This window comes from Salvelinus alpinus, chromosome 27 (assembly GCF_045679555.1).
Source record: "Salvelinus alpinus chromosome 27, SLU_Salpinus.1, whole genome shotgun sequence".
Lineage (NCBI taxonomy): Eukaryota > Metazoa > Chordata > Actinopteri > Salmoniformes > Salmonidae > Salvelinus > Salvelinus alpinus.
This window is the reverse complement of record NC_092112.1, coordinates 20,085,393-20,103,946: the sequence shown is the minus strand read 5'-3', so window position 1 is coordinate 20,103,946 and position 18,554 is coordinate 20,085,393. Positions and strand designations below refer to the sequence as shown.

Below are 18,554 nucleotides of genomic sequence, written 5' to 3'. Positions count from 1 at the left end.
CCTAATTGATGTCAATCAGTGTAGATGAAGGGAAGGAGCCCGGTTAAAGAAGGATTTTTAATCCTTGAGATAATTGAGACAAGGATTGTATATGTTTTTCATTTAGAGGGTGACAGATTTTAGTGTCTTTGAACGGGGTATGGTAGGAGGTGCCAGGCGCACCGGTTTGAGTTTGTCAAGAACTGCAACACTGCTGAGTTTTTCATCTCAACCGTTTCCAGTGTGTATCAAGAATGGTTCACCACGGGCCTCCCGAGTGGCGCATTGCATGCAGTGCTAGAGGTGTTACTACGGTCCCGGGCTCATATGCCGGGCTGTGCCACAACCGGCTGTGGTCGGGAGTCCCATAGGACAACGCACAATTGGCCCAGCGTTGTCCGGTTTAGGGGAGGGTTTGGCCGGTTGGGCTTTACTTGGCTTATTGCGCTCTAGTGTCTCCTTGTGGCGGGCCGGGTGCCTGCGGTCTGACCCCGGGTGCCTGCGGTCTGACCCCGGGTGCCTGCGGTCTGACCCCGGGTGCCTGCGGTCTGACCCCGGGTGCCTGCGGTCTGACCCCGGGTGCCTGCGGTCTGACCCCGGTTGCCTGCGGTCTGACCCCGGGTGCCTGCGGTCTGACCCCGGGTGCCTGCGGGCTGACCCCGGGTGCCTGCGGGCTGACCCCGGATGCCAGTTGAACGGTGTTTCCTCCGACACATTGGTGCAGCTGGCTTCCGGGTTAAGCTGGCGGGTGCACGGTTAGCACGGTTAGGCGGGCCATGTTTCAGAGGACCCATGACTCCACCTTCGCCTCTCTCCAGCCCGTTGGGGAGTTGCAGCGATGAGCCAAGATTGAAAAAAGGTGTAAAATACATTGTTTCACCACTAGTGATCAAAATGTTTGTCAATTTTGTTGCCGACTAACCAACACCCATTAACTGGTTAACAAATGGTTAAATTAATTCCAAACAGTAAAATTAAGTGACCAACAGAAAATACTATGCATGGAAGGAACTGACATTTTAAGAGCTTAAAAAACATGTGACAATAGCAAGCCTATCCTCTCAAATTATTGAACATGCAACTACTGTAATGAAGCCGAGAATGCAGGACACCACTACTCTAAAAGACACACCGGATGCCCTCACCTGACAGAGATGAGAGAAACATGAGAGAAAGGCCCTACACCTCGGCCAGAGTGTCCGGTGTACACTCTAAATTTACGAACGGACAATCTGACAACGCTCTGAATTTACAAACACCCAGAGCACACTGAGCGCTCTCTGGCCCTCCAGATTAAGTTTACAAACACACCCGAAGTCGTAAAATGTCTAGCTAGTAATTGGTTATGCTGAAAAGCTAGCGAGAGGTTGCATAGCAACATTATCAACTTCCGGTAGACAGGTGAAGCGCTAGTACGCTCAACTGGAAGGATAATGTTCGTTTAACTAATAGTATGTAGTAAATACTCATTAAGTATGTATTATACAGTATGTTAGTATGTGTATTCGAACACAGCTTTTAGAAATATCACATCTAGATAAATATTCAGACCCTTTACTCAGTACTTTGTTGAAGCACCTTTGGCAGCCTCAAGTCTTCTTGGGTATGACGCTACAAGCTTGGCACACCTGTATTTGGGGAGTGTCTCCCAATTTTCTATGCAGATCCTCTCAAGCTCTGTCAGGTTGGATGGGGAGTGTCACTGCACAGCTATTTTCAGGTCTTTCCAGAGATGTTCGATATTTTTCAAGTCCAGGCTCAGTCATTCCTGCGTTGTCTTGGCTGTGTGCTTAGGGTCGTTGTCCTGTTAGAAGGTGAACCTTCGTCTGAAGTCCTGAGCGCTCTGGAGCAGGTTTTCATCAAGGATCGCTCTGTACTTTGCTCTGTTCATCTTTCCCTCGATCCTGACTCCCAGTCCCTGCTGCTGAAAAACATCCCCACAGCATGATGCTGCCACCACCACCAAGCTTCAACGTAGGAATGGTGCCAGGTTTCCTCCAGATGTGACGCTTGGCATTCAGGCCAAAGAGTTCAATCTTAGTTTCATAAGACCAGAGAATCTTGTTTCTCATGGTCGGAGAATCCTTTAGGTGCCTTTTGGCATACTCCAAGCGAGCTATCATGTGCCTTTTACTCAGGAGTGGCTTCTGTCTGGCCACTCTCCCATAAAGGCCTGATTGGTGGAGTGCTGCAGAGATGGTTGTCCTTCTGGAAGGTTCTCCCATCTCCACAGAGGTACTCTGGAGCTCTGTCAGAGGGACCATCGGGTTCTTTGTCACCTCCCTGACCAATGCCCTTATCCCCCGATTGCTCAGTTTGGCCGGGCGGCCAGCTCTAGGAAGAGTCTTGGTGGTTCCAAACTTCTTCCATTTAAGAATGATGGAGGCCCCTGTGTTCTTGAGGACCTTCAATGCTGCAGACCTAGATCTGTGCTTTGACACAATCCTGTCTCAGAACGCTACGGACAATTCCTTCGGTCTCATGGCTTGGTTTTTGCTCTAATATGCACTGTCAACTGTGGGACCTTGTATAGACAGGTGTGTGCCTTTCCAAATCATGTCCAATCAATTGAATTTACCACAGGTGGACTCCAATCAAACAGATCAATAAAAACAATGTTGTCTGATGCATATAATCGGCCTACGAAAAGGGGAGATGCAAATACAATATGGCGTCCATCTAACCCGGAGGAGGAAATGATTGTCCAAAAACAAACGAAGTAGCAATGACTAAATGATAAAGACAGTGAATATGCACACTCACCAGGGATATGGCCGATGTTCTCCGCTAGTGCCAATTAAATTAAGATTAAGAATATTGATAACTAAAAGACCGATTGGATTATTTTCATTGTTATCAATAGCGATTTGCTTTCCAAACAGTTTTTCCGCAATTTATATTTTTAAATATTGAGATATGCCTGGCTGGGTCTCTCTGCTTTTCACTGACAGTCGCAACTCAACAAACATCTATTTGGTATTTGCAGCGCGCGCTGCCCAAATTGCGGGCTATGCTGTTTAAAACTATCCACTTGTCTTTTTCTTTTTTTTCTTTTTTTAGCTAATGATCCTCCGTAGCCAAATCATGCTTTCTCGTGTAGTAGCCTATTTTAAATGATTGTATTTATTTCTGTATAGACAGGATTAGGCTAATTAGGCTGTATAATTTTGGCAATTTAATTCAATTTACTTGAGGGAAAGCTTAGCTTCCTCTAGCTTCATGGACACGCCACCTATGCCTTTTAATGTGGCATAAACACAAGTAGTCATGATGTTTTCATCTGATTATCAAACAATCACTTAAAACCTCTACGGGATCGGTGTACCCCCCGCAGGATGGTTGAGCTAACGTAGGCTAATGTGATTAGCATGAGGTTGTAAGTAACAAACATTTTTTCCCAGGACATAGACATATCTGATATGGGCAGAAAGCTTAAATTCTTGTTAATCTAATTGCACTGTCCAATTTACAGTAGCTATTACAGTGAAAGAATACCATGCTATTGTTTGAGGAGTGTGCACAATTATGAAATTGAAAATGTATTAATAAACCAATTAGGCACATTTAGGCAGTCTTGATACAACATTTTGAACAGATATGCAATGGTTTATTGGATCAGTCTAAAACTTTGCACATACACTGTTGCCATCTAGTGGCCAAAATCAAAATTGTTTTTCTTTTCTTCTTTGTATTATCTTTTACCAGATCTAATGTTTTATATTCTCCTACATTAATTTCACATTTCCACAAGCTTATTGGAATTGTTTCATTTCAAATTTTATCAAGAATATGCATATCCTTGCTTCAGGTCCTGAGCTACATGTAGTTAGATTTGGGTATGTCATTTTAGGCAAAACATTTTTTAAAGGGTCTGATCCTTAAGAGGTTCAAAGGTGCTCCTGTTGGCTTCCTGCGCACATTCTTTCACTCACAAAATAGTTTAAGCATGCAAACCCCAACAGTGCACTGTGCATCCGCAATTTGTTGAATGGAAAGAGACATCAGTTACAAAACTGAATTGATGCATCCACGGTTGTCCACGCGCGCCTCGGTCTCAGCCACTCATGTCCACCTTGTCCGCGTGCGTCTCACTACTCATCTCCGCTTCATCAAAATGTGAGTGTTCTCCTCAAACCACAGTGCAATTTGGAATGTATACCACCTGGTTTCCAGTCAATTTGCAAATGTTTCATGTGGCTGACATGCAGTAATGTTAAATAATGGTGTTATAGCCTATAGTTTTTTGGGCATGTTGTATTAATTGTGGTATGTTCATGTTTTACCGGCACGGCGTACCCCCACTATTTATTTTGCCAGGACGCCGTTCTGGACCGTACCACCTTACTTTCACCCCTGTATATATATCTAAATTCTTCAAAAAAAGAAACGCCCCTTTTTCAGGACCTTGTCTTTCAAAGATAATTTGGAAAAATCCAAGTAACTTCACAAATCTTCATTGTAAAGGGTTTAAACACGGTTTCCCATGCTTGTTCAATGAACCATAAACAATTAATGAACATGCACCTGTGGAACGGTCGTTAAGACACTAACAGCTTACAGATGGTAGGCAATTAAGGTCACAGTTATGAAAACTTAGGACACTAAAGAGGCCTTTCTACTGACTCTGAAAAACACCAAAAGAAAGATGCCCAGGGTCCCTCCTCATCTGCGTGAACGTGCCTTAGGCATGCTGCAAGGAGGCATGAGGACTGTAGATGTGGCCAGGGCAATAAATGGCAATGTCCGTACTGTGAGACGCCTAAGACAGCGCTACAGGGAGACAGGATGGACAGCTGATCATCCTAGCAGTGGCAGACCACGTGTAACAACACCTGCACAGGATCGGTACATCCGAACATCACACCTGCGGGACAGGTACAGGATGGAAACAACAACTCCCCGAGTTACACCAGGAACGTACAATCCCTCCATCAGTGCTCAGCGAGGCTGGACTGAGGGCTTGTAGGCCTATTGTAAGGCAGGTCCTCACCAGACATCACCAGCAACAACGTCGCCTATGGGCACAAACCCACCGTCGCTGGACCAGACAGGACTGGCAAAAAGTGCTCTTCACTGACGAGTTGCGGTTTTGTCTCACCAGGGGTGATGGTCGGATTCGCGTTTATCGTCGAAGGAATGAGCGTTACACCGAGGCCTGTACTCTGGAGCGGGATCGGTTTGGAGGTGGAGAGTCCGTCATGGTCTGGGGCGGTGTGTCACAGCATCATCGGACTGTGCCTGCAATGACAACAAGCTATCTCAACGCTGTGCGTTACAGGGAAGACATCCTCCTCCCTCATGTGGTACCCTTCCTGCAGGCTCATCCTGACATGACCCTCCAGCATGACAATGCCACCAGCCATACTGCTCGTTCTGTGCGTGATTTCCTGCAAGACAGGAATGTCAGTGTTCTGCCATGGCCAGTGAAGAGCCCGAATCTCAATCCCATTGAGCACGTCTGAGACCTGTTGGATCGGAGGGTGAGGGCTAGGGCCATTCCCCCCCAGAAATGTCCAGGAACTTGCAGGTGCCTTGGTGGAAGAGTGGGGTAACATCTCACAGCAATAACTGGCAAATCTGGTGCAGTCCATGAGGAGGAGATGCACTGCAGTACTTAATGCAGCTGGTGGCCACACCAGATACTGACTGTTACTTTTGATTTTGACCCCCCCTTTGTTCAGGAACACATTATTCCATTTCTGTTAGTCACATGTCTGTGGAACTTGTTCAGTTTATGTCTCGGTTGTTGAATCTTGTTATGTTCATACAAATATTCACACACGTTAAGTTTGCTGAAAATAAACACAGTTGACAGTGAGAGGCGTTTCTTTTTTTGCTGAGTTTATATATACTGTATATACATTGTACGTGGCATATACAGTCAGGGTCCATAATTATTGGCACCATTTGATGAAGATGAGCAAAAAACTGTATAAAAGAAATAATACAAATACTGATCTATATTGCATGCTAATTTTTGTTGTTGAAATTGTTATTTTATACTAATACAATTGCTTAACTTATCATCTCAAAAAGAGAGGGGTAAAAATGATTGGCACCCCTGGTTTCAATACTGATACTGAGCATTTTTCTAAAATGTTTTATGAGATTGGGGAACACATTGGGAGGGATCTTAGACCATTGGTCTATACAGCTTCTTTCCAGAGCTCTATTTTCATGACATTAGACATAGCACCGGTTCCAATCCAAGTGCCAATGCTGTTTATCAAACTCCAGGCAGTGCTATTGTCAGGTGACATGAAAATACATCTCTTTGGCCACTTGGACAGAAGCATATGCAGAAAATTATCTCATACCTACAGTAAAATATGGTGGTAGATATTTGATGTTATTCAGCTTCAAAATCCACAAAGAAATGGTTAATTGACCACAAAATCTACATTTGTCAATGGCCATCTCAGCTACTGGACTTGAACCCCATTGAAAACCTCTTGTTTGTATTAAAGAGGGTAGTCCATAAGAGCAGACAAAGTATATCAAGGATTTGGAAAGATTCTGTTTGGAGGAATGGTCCCAACGTTTTAGCCAATCTCATGAAACATTGGCGAAAAAGGCTCAGTGTCGTTTTTCTCGCAAGGGGAGGGTGCTAGAGTATTGAAAACAGGGGTGCCTGAAAACAGGGGTCCACTATCTTTTTTAGATGTATTTGTATTATTTGTTAAACAGAATCTCTCTGAGCAATTGTATTAGTCTAAAATAACCAAATATTTACATTTTTTGGAGAACATAATATACTATATTATTTATTTTATGGTATTTTTTGCTCATCTTTATCAAGGGATCCAATAATACGTAATCTGTTAAAGGCAGAAGAGTCAGTAGGTATACAATCTGATACATGGAAAAAGAAAAGGAGAGCCACACACTCTAGGAACTCAGATGCAATAATTTAATAACCTAATAACCAACGTTTCGACAGACAAGCTGTCTTCATCAGGGTATAATGACAAACACCGAGGGTCACTAGTTTATATAGTGTCAAAGGACACACACAGGTGTCTGTAATTATGGCCGGGTGTGGCCTGATATCATTGGTTAATTCTCAGATATAAAAATAACATACCAAAAACATGAATGGATAACATATGATCATAGATACAATTTGGCTACATAGGCCTACAAACATTTACAATGAATAGCAAAATCACAAGAATGGCTTCAGATCAAAGTCTATGTTGATACCAAAGGGAGCAACGCTCTTTAAATTAAAGATACCAACCGTCTTTCTCTAGAGAGGTGACACCCCCCTCCACATTGCCATCCGTGGGCGGAGCCGCAGACTGGCGGAGCTCCTCCTTCGTAACCCTAAAGATGGCCGCCTGCTCTACAGGCCCAACAAGGCCGGCGAGACCCCCTACAACATCGACTGCAGCCACCAGAAGAGCATCCTCACCCAGATCTTTGGAGCCCGTAAGTTTCCTTACTCGCCGGCAGCTCAGTCACTTTCGCCAGTTAAAGGAAAATTCCACCCAAAAACAATCTTTTTGGTATTTGTTTTTTAGTCTATTTTTGACTATTGAAAGTTTTCAAGATATGTAACTTTCAAAATACAGAAATCATCCCTGTAATAATGCCTTTTTCAAGATATATAAAACTTGATTGCTGACAAGCAAAACATTTTGGGACTATGCAATCAATGGATTAATGAAACAAATACCAAAATATTGTTTTTGGGTGGTTTTCCTTTAATAGTCTAACTGCTATAACCTTTATGCTGGACGATAGGGTGTACAAAATGTACAGAAATTGACAAAGAAAATTGGTACACACAAATTATACACTGTATGTACTCTCATCTAGAACTGTGTTGACTAACCTCATCCTATCTTTCTATGTGTCCCTCCCAGGACACCTGTCCCCTACTGAGTCTGATGGGGACATGCTGGGTTATGACCTGTACAGCAGTGCCCTGGCTGACATTCTCAGTGAGCCCACCATGCAGCCACCCATCTGTGTGGGCCTGTACGCCCAGTGGGGCAGCGGCAAGTCTTTCCTGCTCAAGAAACTGGAGGGTAAGGAACTAGGCAGTCCTCTTGTCAAGACTCCACTCACTACTTTACAAGAGTCTGAGCGTTTATTATACTGCTCAAATAGAACAGAGCTCAACTGTCAAACATAAAAATAATGATATGTTAAAAATATGTTATACATGTTAATAATAAGATAGCTGTTAAGGCCAGGCATCACACCCTAATAGAGTAAATGTTTTTGTGTTGGAGAACATTCTGTTCTCTAACACAATTACCAGACTAGATACAGTTGTATGTGTATGTACACTTCTGACCCACTGGAATTGTGATTTAGTGAATTGTATGTACAGCTCAAGTCGGAAGTTTACATACACTTAGGTTGGAGTCATTAAAACTTGTTTTTCAACCACTCCACAAATTTCTTGTTAACTTCTTACGGCTGAGATCCCGTTAACGGGATCGATATGACAACAGCCAGTGAAAGTGCAGGGCGCCAAATTCAAAACAGAAATCTCATAATTAAAATTCCTCAGACATACAAGTATTTTACACCATTTTAAAAATAAACTTGTTGTTAATCCCACCACAGTGTCCGTTTTCAAAAATACCTTACGAAGAAAGCACACCAAACGATTATGTTAGGTCTGCACCTAGTCACAGACAAACACAGCCATTTTTCCAGCCAAAGAGAGGAGTCACAAAAAGCATAAATAGAGATACAATTAATCACTAACCTTTGATGATATTCATCAGATGACACTCATAGGACTTCATGTTACACAATATATGTATGTTTTGTTCGATAAAGTTCATATTTATATCCAAAAATCTTAGTTTACATTGGCGCGTTATGTTCAGTAATGTTTTACCTTCAAAACATCCGGTGATTTTGCAGAGAGCCACATCAATTTACAGAAATACTCATAATAAACATTGATAAAAGATACAAGTATTAAACATGGAACTTTAGATAAACTTCTCCTTAATGCAACCGCTGTGTCAGATTAAAAAAAAAAACTTTACGGAAAAGCACACCATGCTATAATCTGAGTACAGCGCTCAGAGCCCAAATAAGCCATAAAGATATCCGCCATGTTTTGGAGTCAACAGAAGTCAGAAATAGCATTATAAATATTAACTTACCTTTGATGATCTTCATCAGAATGCACTCCCAGGAACCCCAGTTCCACAATAAATGTTTGTTTTGTTCGATATAGTCCATCATTTATTTCCAAATACCTTCATTTTGTTTGCGCGTTCAGTCCAGTAATCCACATTCATGACGCACAGGTCAGACGAAAAGTCAAACAATTCCATTACAGTTCGTAGAAACATGTCAAACGATGTATAGAATCAATCTTTAGGATGTTTTTAACATAAATCTTCAATAATGTTTCAACCGGAGAATTCCTTTGTCTTCAGAAATGCAATGGAAAGCAGGTCGCTCTCACGTGAGCGCGCATGTTCAGCTCGTGCCAGACACCTGACTCAAAGAGCTCTCCTTCCCTCATTCTTCACAGTAGAAGCATCAAACAAGGTTCTAAAGACTGTTGACATCTAGTGGAAGCCTTAGGAATTGCAAAATGACCAACATCCCACTGTATATTGGATAGGCAAACCTACAAACCTCAGATTTCCCACTTCCTGGTTGGATTTTTTCTCAGGTTTTTGCCTGCCATATGAGTTCTGTTATACTCACAGACATCATTCAAACAGTTTTAGAAACTTCAGAGTGTTTTCTATCCAAATCTACTAATAATATGCATATATTAGCCTCTGAGCCTGAGTAGCAGGCAGTTTACTCTGGGCACCTTTTCATCCAAGCTACTCAATACTGCCACCCAGCCATAAGAAGTTTAACAAACTATAGTTTTGGCAAGTCGGTTAGGACATCTACTTTGTGCATGACACAAGTCATTTTTCCAACAATTGTTTACAGACAGATTATTTCACTTAAAATGCACTGTATCACAATTCCAGTGGCAAACTTCCGGCGCCGAAAAGAGATGGCCGCCTCGCTTCGCGTTCCTTGGAAAATATGCAGTATTTTGTTTTTTTATGTGTTATTTCTTACATCGGTACCCCAGGTAATCTTAGGTTTCATTACATACAGTCGGGAGGAACTACTGAATATACGATTAACGTCAACTCATCATCGTTCCTACCAGGAATATGACTTTCCCGAAACGGATCCAGTGTTTTGCCTTCCACCCAATACAATGGATCTGATCCCAGCCGGCGACCCTGTGCGACGCCGAAAAAGGGGCAAACGAGGCGGTCTCGTGGTCAGGCTTCGGAGACGGGCACATCGCGCTCCACTCCCTAGCATACTACTCGCCAATGTCCAGTCTCTTGACAATAAGGTTGATGAAATCCGAGCACGGGTAGCATTCCAGAGAGACATCAGGGATTGCAACGTGCTCTGCTTCACGGAAACATGGCTAACTCAAGGGACGCTAACGGAGTCGGTGCAGCCAGCTGGTTTCTTCATGCATCGCGCCGACAGAAACAAACATCTTTCCGGTAAGAAGAGGGGCGGGGGGGTATGCCTTATGATTAACGAGAAGTGGTGTGATCATCATAACAACACACAGGAACTCAAGTCATTCTGTTCACCTGATCTAGAACTCCTCACAATCAAATGTCGACCGCATTATCTACCAAGGGAATTCTCTTCAATCATAATCACAGCCGTATATATTCCCCCCCAAGCAGACACATCGATGGCCCTGAACGAACTTTATCTGACTCTTTGTAAACTGGAAACCACACACCCTGAGGCTGCATTCATCGTAGCTGGGGATTTTAACAAGGCTAATCTAAAAACAAAACTCCCTAAATTCTATCAGCATATCGATTGTGCTACCAGGGCTGGGAAAACCCTAGATCATTGTTATACTAATTTCCGTGACGCATATAAGGCCCTCCCCCGCCCCCCTTTCGGAAAAGCTGACCACGACTCCATTTTGTTGATTCCAGCCTACAAACAGAAACTCAAACAACAAGCTCCCGCGCTCAGGTCTGTTCAACGCTGGTCCGACCAATCTGAATCCACGCTTCAAGACTGCTTCGATCACGCGGATTGGAATATGTTCCGCATCGCGTCCAACAACAATATTGACGAATATGCTGATTCGGTGAGCGAGTTCATTAGGAAGTGCATTGACGATGTCGTACCCACAGCAACGATTAAAACATTCCCAAACCAGAAACCGTGGTTTGACGGCAGCATTCGCGTGAAACTGAAAGCGCGAACCACTGCTTTTAACCAGGGCAAGGTGACCGGAAGCATGACCGAATACAAACAGTGTAGCTATTCTCTCCGCAAGGCAATCAAACAGGCTAAGTCCCAGTACAGAGACAAAATCGAGTCGCAATTCAACAGCTCAGACACAAGAGGTATGTGGCAGGGTCTACAGTCAATCACGGATTACAAAAAGAAAACCAGCCCCGTCGCGGACCAGGATGTCTTGCTCCCAGACAGGCTAAACAACCTTTTTGCCCGCTTTGAGGACAATACAGTGCCACTGACACGGCCCCCTACCAAAACCTGCGGGCTCTCCTTCACTGCAGCCGAGGTGAGTAAAACATTTAAACGTGTTAACCCTCGCAAGGCTGCAGGCCCAGACGGCATTCCCAGCCGCGTCCTCAGAGCATGCGCAGACCAGCTGGCTGGTGTGTTTACGGACATATTCAATCAATCCTTATCCCAGTCTGCTGTTCCCACATGCTTCAAGAGGGCCACCATTGTTCCTGTTCCCAAGAAAGCTAAGGTAACTGAGCTAAACGACTACCGCCCCGTAGCACTCACTTCCGTCATCATGAAGTGCTTTGAGAGACTAGTCAAGGACCATATCACCTCCACCCTACCGGACACCCTAGACCCACTCCAATTTGCTTACCGACCCAATAGGTCCACAGACGACGCAATCGCAACCACACTGCACACTGCCCTAACCCATCTGGACAAGAGGAATACCCATGTGAGAATGCTGTTCATCGATTACAGCTCAGCATTTAACACCATAGTACCCTCCAAACTCGTCATCAAGCTCGAGACCCTGGGTCTCGACCCCGCCCTGTGCAACTGGGTCCTGGACTTCCTGACGGGCCGCCCCCAGGTGGTGAGGGTAGGTAACAACATCTCCACCCCGCTGATCCTCAACACTGGGGCCCCACAAGGGTGCGTTCTGAGCCCTCTCCTGTACTCCCTGTTCACCCACGACTGCGTGGCCATGCACGCCTCCAACTCAATCATCAAGTTTGCGGATGACACTACAGTGGTAGGCTTGATTACCAACAACGACGAGACGGCCTACAGGGAGGAGGTGAGGGCCCTCGGAGTGTGGTGTCAGGAAAATAACCTCACACTCAACGTCAACAAAACAAAGGAGATGATTGTGGACTTCAGGAAACAGCAGAGGGAGCACCCCCCTATCCACATCGACGGGTCAGTAGTGGAGAAGGTGGAAAGTTTTAAGTTCCTCGGTGTACACATCACGGACAAACTGAATTGGTCCACCCACACAGACAGCGTTGTGAAGAAGGCGCAGCAGCGCCTCTTCAACCTCAGGAGGCTGAAGAAATTCGGCTTGTCACATAAAGCACTCACAAACTTCTACAGATGCACAATCGAGAGCATCCTGTCGGGCTGTATCACCGCCTGGTACGGCAACTGCTCCGCCCACAACCGTAAGGCTCTCCAGAGGGTAGTGAGGTCTGCAGAACGCATCACCAGGGGCAAACTACCTGCCCTCCAGGACACCTACACCACCCGATGTCACAGGAAGGCCATAAAGATCATCAAGGACAACAACCACCCAAGCCACTGCCTGTTCACCCCGCTATCATCCAGAAGGCGAGGTCAGTACAGGTGCATCAAAGCAGGGACCGAGAGACTGAAAAACAGCTTCTATCTCAAGGCCATCAGACTGTTAAACAGCCACCACTAACATTTAGCGGCCGCTGCCAACATACTGACTCAACTCCAGCCACTTTAAAAATGGGAATTGATGGAAATTATGTAAAAATGTACCACTAGCCACTTTAAACAATGCCACTTAATATAATGTTTACATACCCTACATTACCCATCTCATATGTATATACTGTACTCTATATCATCTACTGCATCTTGCCATCTTTATGTAATACATGTACCACTAGCCACTTTAAACTATGCCACTTTATGTTTACATACCCTACAGTACTCATCTCATATGTATATACCGTACTCTATACCATCTACTGCATCTGCCATGCCGTTCTGTACCACCACTCATTCATATATCTTTATGTACATATTCTTTATCCCTTTACACTTGTGTGTGTGTGTAAGGTAGTAGTTGTGGAATTGTTAGGTTAGATTACTTGTTGGTTATTACTGCATTGTCGGAACTAGAAGCACAAGCATTTCGCTACACTCGCATTAACATCTGCTAACCATGTGTATGTGACTAATAAAATTTGATTTGATTTGATTTGATTTGGGTCAGAAGTTTACATACCCTAAGTTGACTGTGCCTTTAAACAGCTTGGAAAATTTCAGAAGATTGTCATGGCTTTAGAAGCTTCTGATAGGCTAATTGACATAATTTGCCTCAATTGGAGGTGTACCTGTGGATGTATTTCAAGGCCTACCTTTAAACTTAGTGCCTCTTTGCTTGACATCATGGGAAAATCAAAAGAAATCAGCCAAGACCTCAGAAAAAAAATTGTCCCACAAGTCCGGTTCATCCTTGGGAGCAATTTCCAAACGCCTGAAGGTACCACGTTCATTTGTACAAACAATAGTACGCAAGTATAAACACCATGGGACCACGCAGCCGTCATACCGCTCAGGAAGGAGGCGCATTCTGTCTCCTAGAGATGAACGTACTTTGGTGTGCGAAAAGTGCAAATCAATCCCAGAACAACAGCAAAGGACCTTGTGAAGATGCTGGAAGAAAGAGGTACAAAAATATCTATATCCACAGTAAAAGGAGTCCTATATCGACAAAACCTGAAAGGCCGATCAGCAAGGAAGAAGCCACTGCTCCAAAACCGACATAAAACAGCCAGACTATGGTTTTCAACTGCACATGGGGACAAAGATCGTACTTTTTTGCAGAAATGTCCTCTGGTGTGATGAAACAAAAATAGAACTGTTTGGCCATAATGACCATCATTATGTTTGGAGGAAAAAGGAGGAGGCTTGCAAGCCGAAGAACACCATCCCAACTGTGAAGCACGGGGGTGACAGCATCATGTTGTGGGAGTGCTTTGCTGCAGGAGGGACTTGTGCACTTCACAAAATAGATGGCATCATGAGGCAGGAACATTATGTGGATATATTGAAGCAACATCTCAAGACATCAGTCAGGAAGTTAAAGCTTGGTCATAAAATGGGTCTTCCAAAAGGACAATGACCCCAAGCATACTTCCAAAGTTGTATCAAAATGGCGTAAGGACAACAAAGTCAAGGTATTGGAGTGGCCATCACAAAGCCCTGACCTCAATCCCATAAAGAATTTGTGGGCAGAACTGAAAAAGCTTGTGTGAGTAAGGAGGCCTACAAACCTGACTCAGTTACACCAGCTCTGTCAGGAGGAATGGGCCAAAATTCACCCAACTTATTGTGGGAAGCTTGTGGAAGGCTACCTGAAACGTTTGACCCAAGTTAAACAATTTAAAGGCTATGCTACCAAATACTAATTGAGTGTATGTAAACTTCTGACCCACTGGGAATGTGATGAAAGAAATAAAAGCTGAAATAATGAATTAATAATGAAATTATGAATTCTCTCAACTCAACTTATTCTGACATTTCACATTCTTAAAATAAAGTGGTGATCCTAACTGACCTAAGACATGGGACTTTTACTAGGATTAAATTTAAATAAGGATTAAATTAAATTTGGCTAAGGTGTATGTAAACTTTGACTTCAACTGTACATACTGTACATTACATACTGTACTTTAACAATGCAATAATGCAACCAAACTTCACCAGCAATGCAAACAACACACAGATATAAGTTTTTTTAATATTAAACAAAATCTGAAATATTGTTTACAAATATGCAAATTAAATGTGCATATTTGCATATCACACAAATCCATTTTTCTGGACACTGGAGGAAGTCAGCCTAATTTAAAATTGTTAACATTGCTTAAGATACTACAGGACCTGACTTATACGTAACATATTGAGGATAAATACTTCTTTCTACCTGTAAAATACTATAGAAAGGTATGTCAAAGTCATTTTTGGCAGATTCTTCTGAAGAGAATGTCATCTAGAGTAGAAATTTGACAATGTATCAACAATTCCCTATGTATAAGTCTGAAGAATAAGTTTAAGGATAACCGCGCAACATTTGGTGACTGCAGATGCTTCTGAGGCTGAGAAACACGAGTTGGCGTGTAGGAAAAGTCTGACTTCTGAGGCTGAGAAACACGAGTTGGCGTGTAGGAAAAGTCTGACTTCTGAGGCTGAGAAACACGAGTTGGCGTGTAGGAAAAGTCTGACTTCTGAGGCTGAGAAACACGAGTTGGCGTGTAGGAAAAGTCTGACTTCTGAGGCTGAGAAACACGAGTTGAAGTGTAGGAAAAGTCTGACTTCCGGGAAATGGCAGTTAAAGACAAGGACACTGAATTTAGACTTAGAAATCACCATCTCTTCAAAGTAAGTTACTATATATAGTCCAGTTTGTTACATTCTCTATGAGATGGGCTTTTAAATTATGTGTGATTCAATGTAGTGGTTTGAAATAATGGATCATCAACATTTTGACATTGTTTTTACTTTTTGAAAAAACAAATATTAATGGGTCAAAATACCAAACAATCGCAAAATTGATAAGTAGATGCAAAAAATGTAATTTTAGCCTGTGGTGCCTGGATTTAATATTAACAGATTATTTTATCAGATACTTATAAGATTGAGTTTTACAAATGAACCTACAATCTCATAAGTATCTTTATCCTCCTTTCATCTCCTTCCTCTCTTCAGATGAGATGAAGACGTTTGCTGGCCAGCAGGTGGAGCCGTTGTTCCAGTTCTCCTGGCTGGTGGGGTTCATGTCCCTGCTGCTGTGTGGTTCTGTAGCTCTGGTCCTGGGCTTCACCGTCGACCCCAAGCTGGCCATCGCTGTCTCCCTCAGCCTGCTGGCCTTGCTCTATGTCTGCTTCGGTGAGACCGTCACTCTGTCATCCATTTTCTATGGTCTAGTAGTCGTTCCTATCTGTGATCGTTGGTACATCCCTACCCCCATTGACGTTGAAATGTAAAATGATTAAGCAAAGTTAGGGTTAGGTAATGGTTAAGGTTAGGTTTAGGGTAGCGACGTCCCGAGGATCCCATAGTCTAGTAGCCTATGCTCCCGAGTGGCGCAGCGGTCTAAGGCATTGCATCTCAGTGCTAGAGGTGCCACTACAGACCATGGTTTGATTCCAGGCTGTATCACAACCGTCCGTGATTGGGAGTCCCATAGGGCGGTGCACAATTGGCCACTTTCAATGACACAGTAAGAGCTCATTCTAACTGTCTGTCTCTCTGGCTTTTCCAAACACTTTCAATGACACAGTAAGAGTTTGACGCAGTAACTCTGTTTGTCTTCCTTTGTTTTGTAGTGGAGGTGGCTTTTAATGATCCAGTTAGGAGATAACAGTTCCCCTCTCTGTGTAGTGGTGGTGTACTTCGGCAGTCGTCGTGAGGGTGAGAACTGGAGCTGGGCGTGGGTGATAAGTACCCGTTTGGCCCGACACATCGGTTACCTGGAGCTGCTACTCAAACTGATGTTTGTCAACCCCCCTGACTTGCCAGAGCAGACCACCCGCGCTCTGCCCGTTAGGTACCCACACACACACAAACCACCCATGTCCTGCCCATCAGGTACCTTTATAAGTTGTAGTTTGTGTTTGACCGCTGATTTAATGTCCACCCCTTCCCTTTACTGTTGCAGGTTCCTGTTCACGGACTACAACCGTCTGTCCAGTGTGGGAGGGGAGACCAGCCTGGCAGAGATGATAGCCACCCTGTCTGATGCCTGTGAGAGGGAGTTTGGCTTCATGGCCACCCGCCTCTTCAGGGTCTTCAAGACAGAGGAATCAAAAGGTAACCAATGAGCAGAGGAATCACTAGGCAATGAGCAGAGGAATCACTAGGCAATAAGCAGAGGAATCACTAGGCAATGAGCAGAGGAATCACTAGGCAATGAGCAGAGGATAGGCAATGAGCAGAGTAATCACTAGGCAATGAGCAGAGGAATCACTAGGTAGTGGGCAGAGGAATCACTAGGTAGTGGGCAGAGAATCACTAGGTAGTGGGCAGAGAATCACTAGGTAGTGGGCAGAGAATCACTAGGTAGTGGACAGAGAATCACTAGGTAATGACAAATTAGTCAGGTCAGTTTACTTGATTGAATCCCCTTTTTTGGCACTACTTTAAATCACTGTCGGTCACTACATTTATAAATACACCAACCACATACTCTGGTGGTTTTCAGTAAGAACTAGGAACAAAGGGTTGTCTAACAGACAATGACAATAAACATTGTTGTTGCACAAGTTTAGTCAGTAGCCTACCTCCTGCTTCCAAATGTTTTTATGAATACTGAGTACTTTAAAATGGATTGTATTTTAGGGAAGAAGAAGTGGAAGAAAACTTGCTGCGTTCCCTCCTTCGTCATCTTCATCTTCATCCTGGGCTGCCTGATCACCGGCATGGCACTCCTCGCCGTCTTCAAGGTGGATGGGGCCAACCAGACGGTGAACGCCGTGCTGATCGCCATGGCCTGCGCAGTGGGCCTGGCACTGGTGCTCAACTGCCGGACCTGGTGGCAGGTGGCCGACTCGGTGCTCAACTCTCAGAGGAAGAGGCTGCACAGCGCTGCCAACAAGATGCACAAGCTCAAGAGCGAGGGCTTCATGAAGGTAGGGATGGAAGGCCAGTCGTATATATGCGCACAAGCACTTGGAAACACATACACATGCACAAAGCATACACATAAACACACACAAACACACACACACACACACCTGTTTGATTCTCCCTCTCACCATATCACTGGCTTGTAAGGCTAGTATGACCTTTCTCACCCATCCTCCTCCTCTCTCTGTCTCCATCTCTCCTTCTCTCTCTCTCGCTCTCTCTCCTCCCCCTCTCTCCTCTCTCTCTCTCTTCCTCCCCTCTCCTTCTCTATCTCTCTCACCCATCCTCCTCCTCTCTCTGTCTCCATCTCTCGCTCTCTCTCCTCCCCCTTCCTCCCCTCTCTCTCTCTCCTTATCTCTCTCTCACCCATCCTCCTCCTCTCTCTGTCTCTCTGTCTCCTCTCTCTCCTCACTCTCTCTCCTCCCCTTCTCTTCCTCCCCTCTCTCTCTCCTCTCACCCATCCTCCTCTCACTCTCTCTCTCCCTCCTCTCTCTCTCTCTCTCACACCAATCTTCCCCTCTCTCTCTCTCTCTCTCTCTCTCTCTCTCTCTCTCTCTCTCTCTCTCTCTCTCTCTCTCTCTCTCTCTCTCTCTCTCTCACTTTCTCATCCCCCTCTCTCTCTCTCACCCATCCTCCTCTCTCTCCTCTCTCCTTCTTTCTCTTATCATCCT

The 18,554-nt window shown here is 44.3% G+C and overlaps 1 protein-coding gene across 7 annotated transcripts in view; it reads left to right on the top strand.

Annotated features, from left to right (window-relative positions):
* The window catches only part of LOC139556122 (kinase D-interacting substrate of 220 kDa B-like), a 66,131-nt gene that overhangs the window by 11,516 nt on the left and 36,061 nt on the right, over positions 1 to 18,554 (top strand). For all 7 annotated transcript variants that reach the window (XM_071369675.1, XM_071369672.1, XM_071369674.1 and 4 more), the window contains exons 12-17: positions 7,233 to 7,410; positions 7,848 to 8,012; positions 15,964 to 16,143; positions 16,639 to 16,804; positions 16,916 to 17,067; positions 17,596 to 17,885. In XM_071369675.1, coding sequence (XP_071225776.1) covers positions 7,233 to 7,410; positions 7,848 to 8,012; positions 15,964 to 16,143; positions 16,639 to 16,804; positions 16,916 to 17,067; positions 17,596 to 17,885 — 1,131 coding nt within the window. The remainder of the gene's footprint in view (positions 1 to 7,232; positions 7,411 to 7,847; positions 8,013 to 15,963; positions 16,144 to 16,638; positions 16,805 to 16,915; positions 17,068 to 17,595; positions 17,886 to 18,554) is intronic.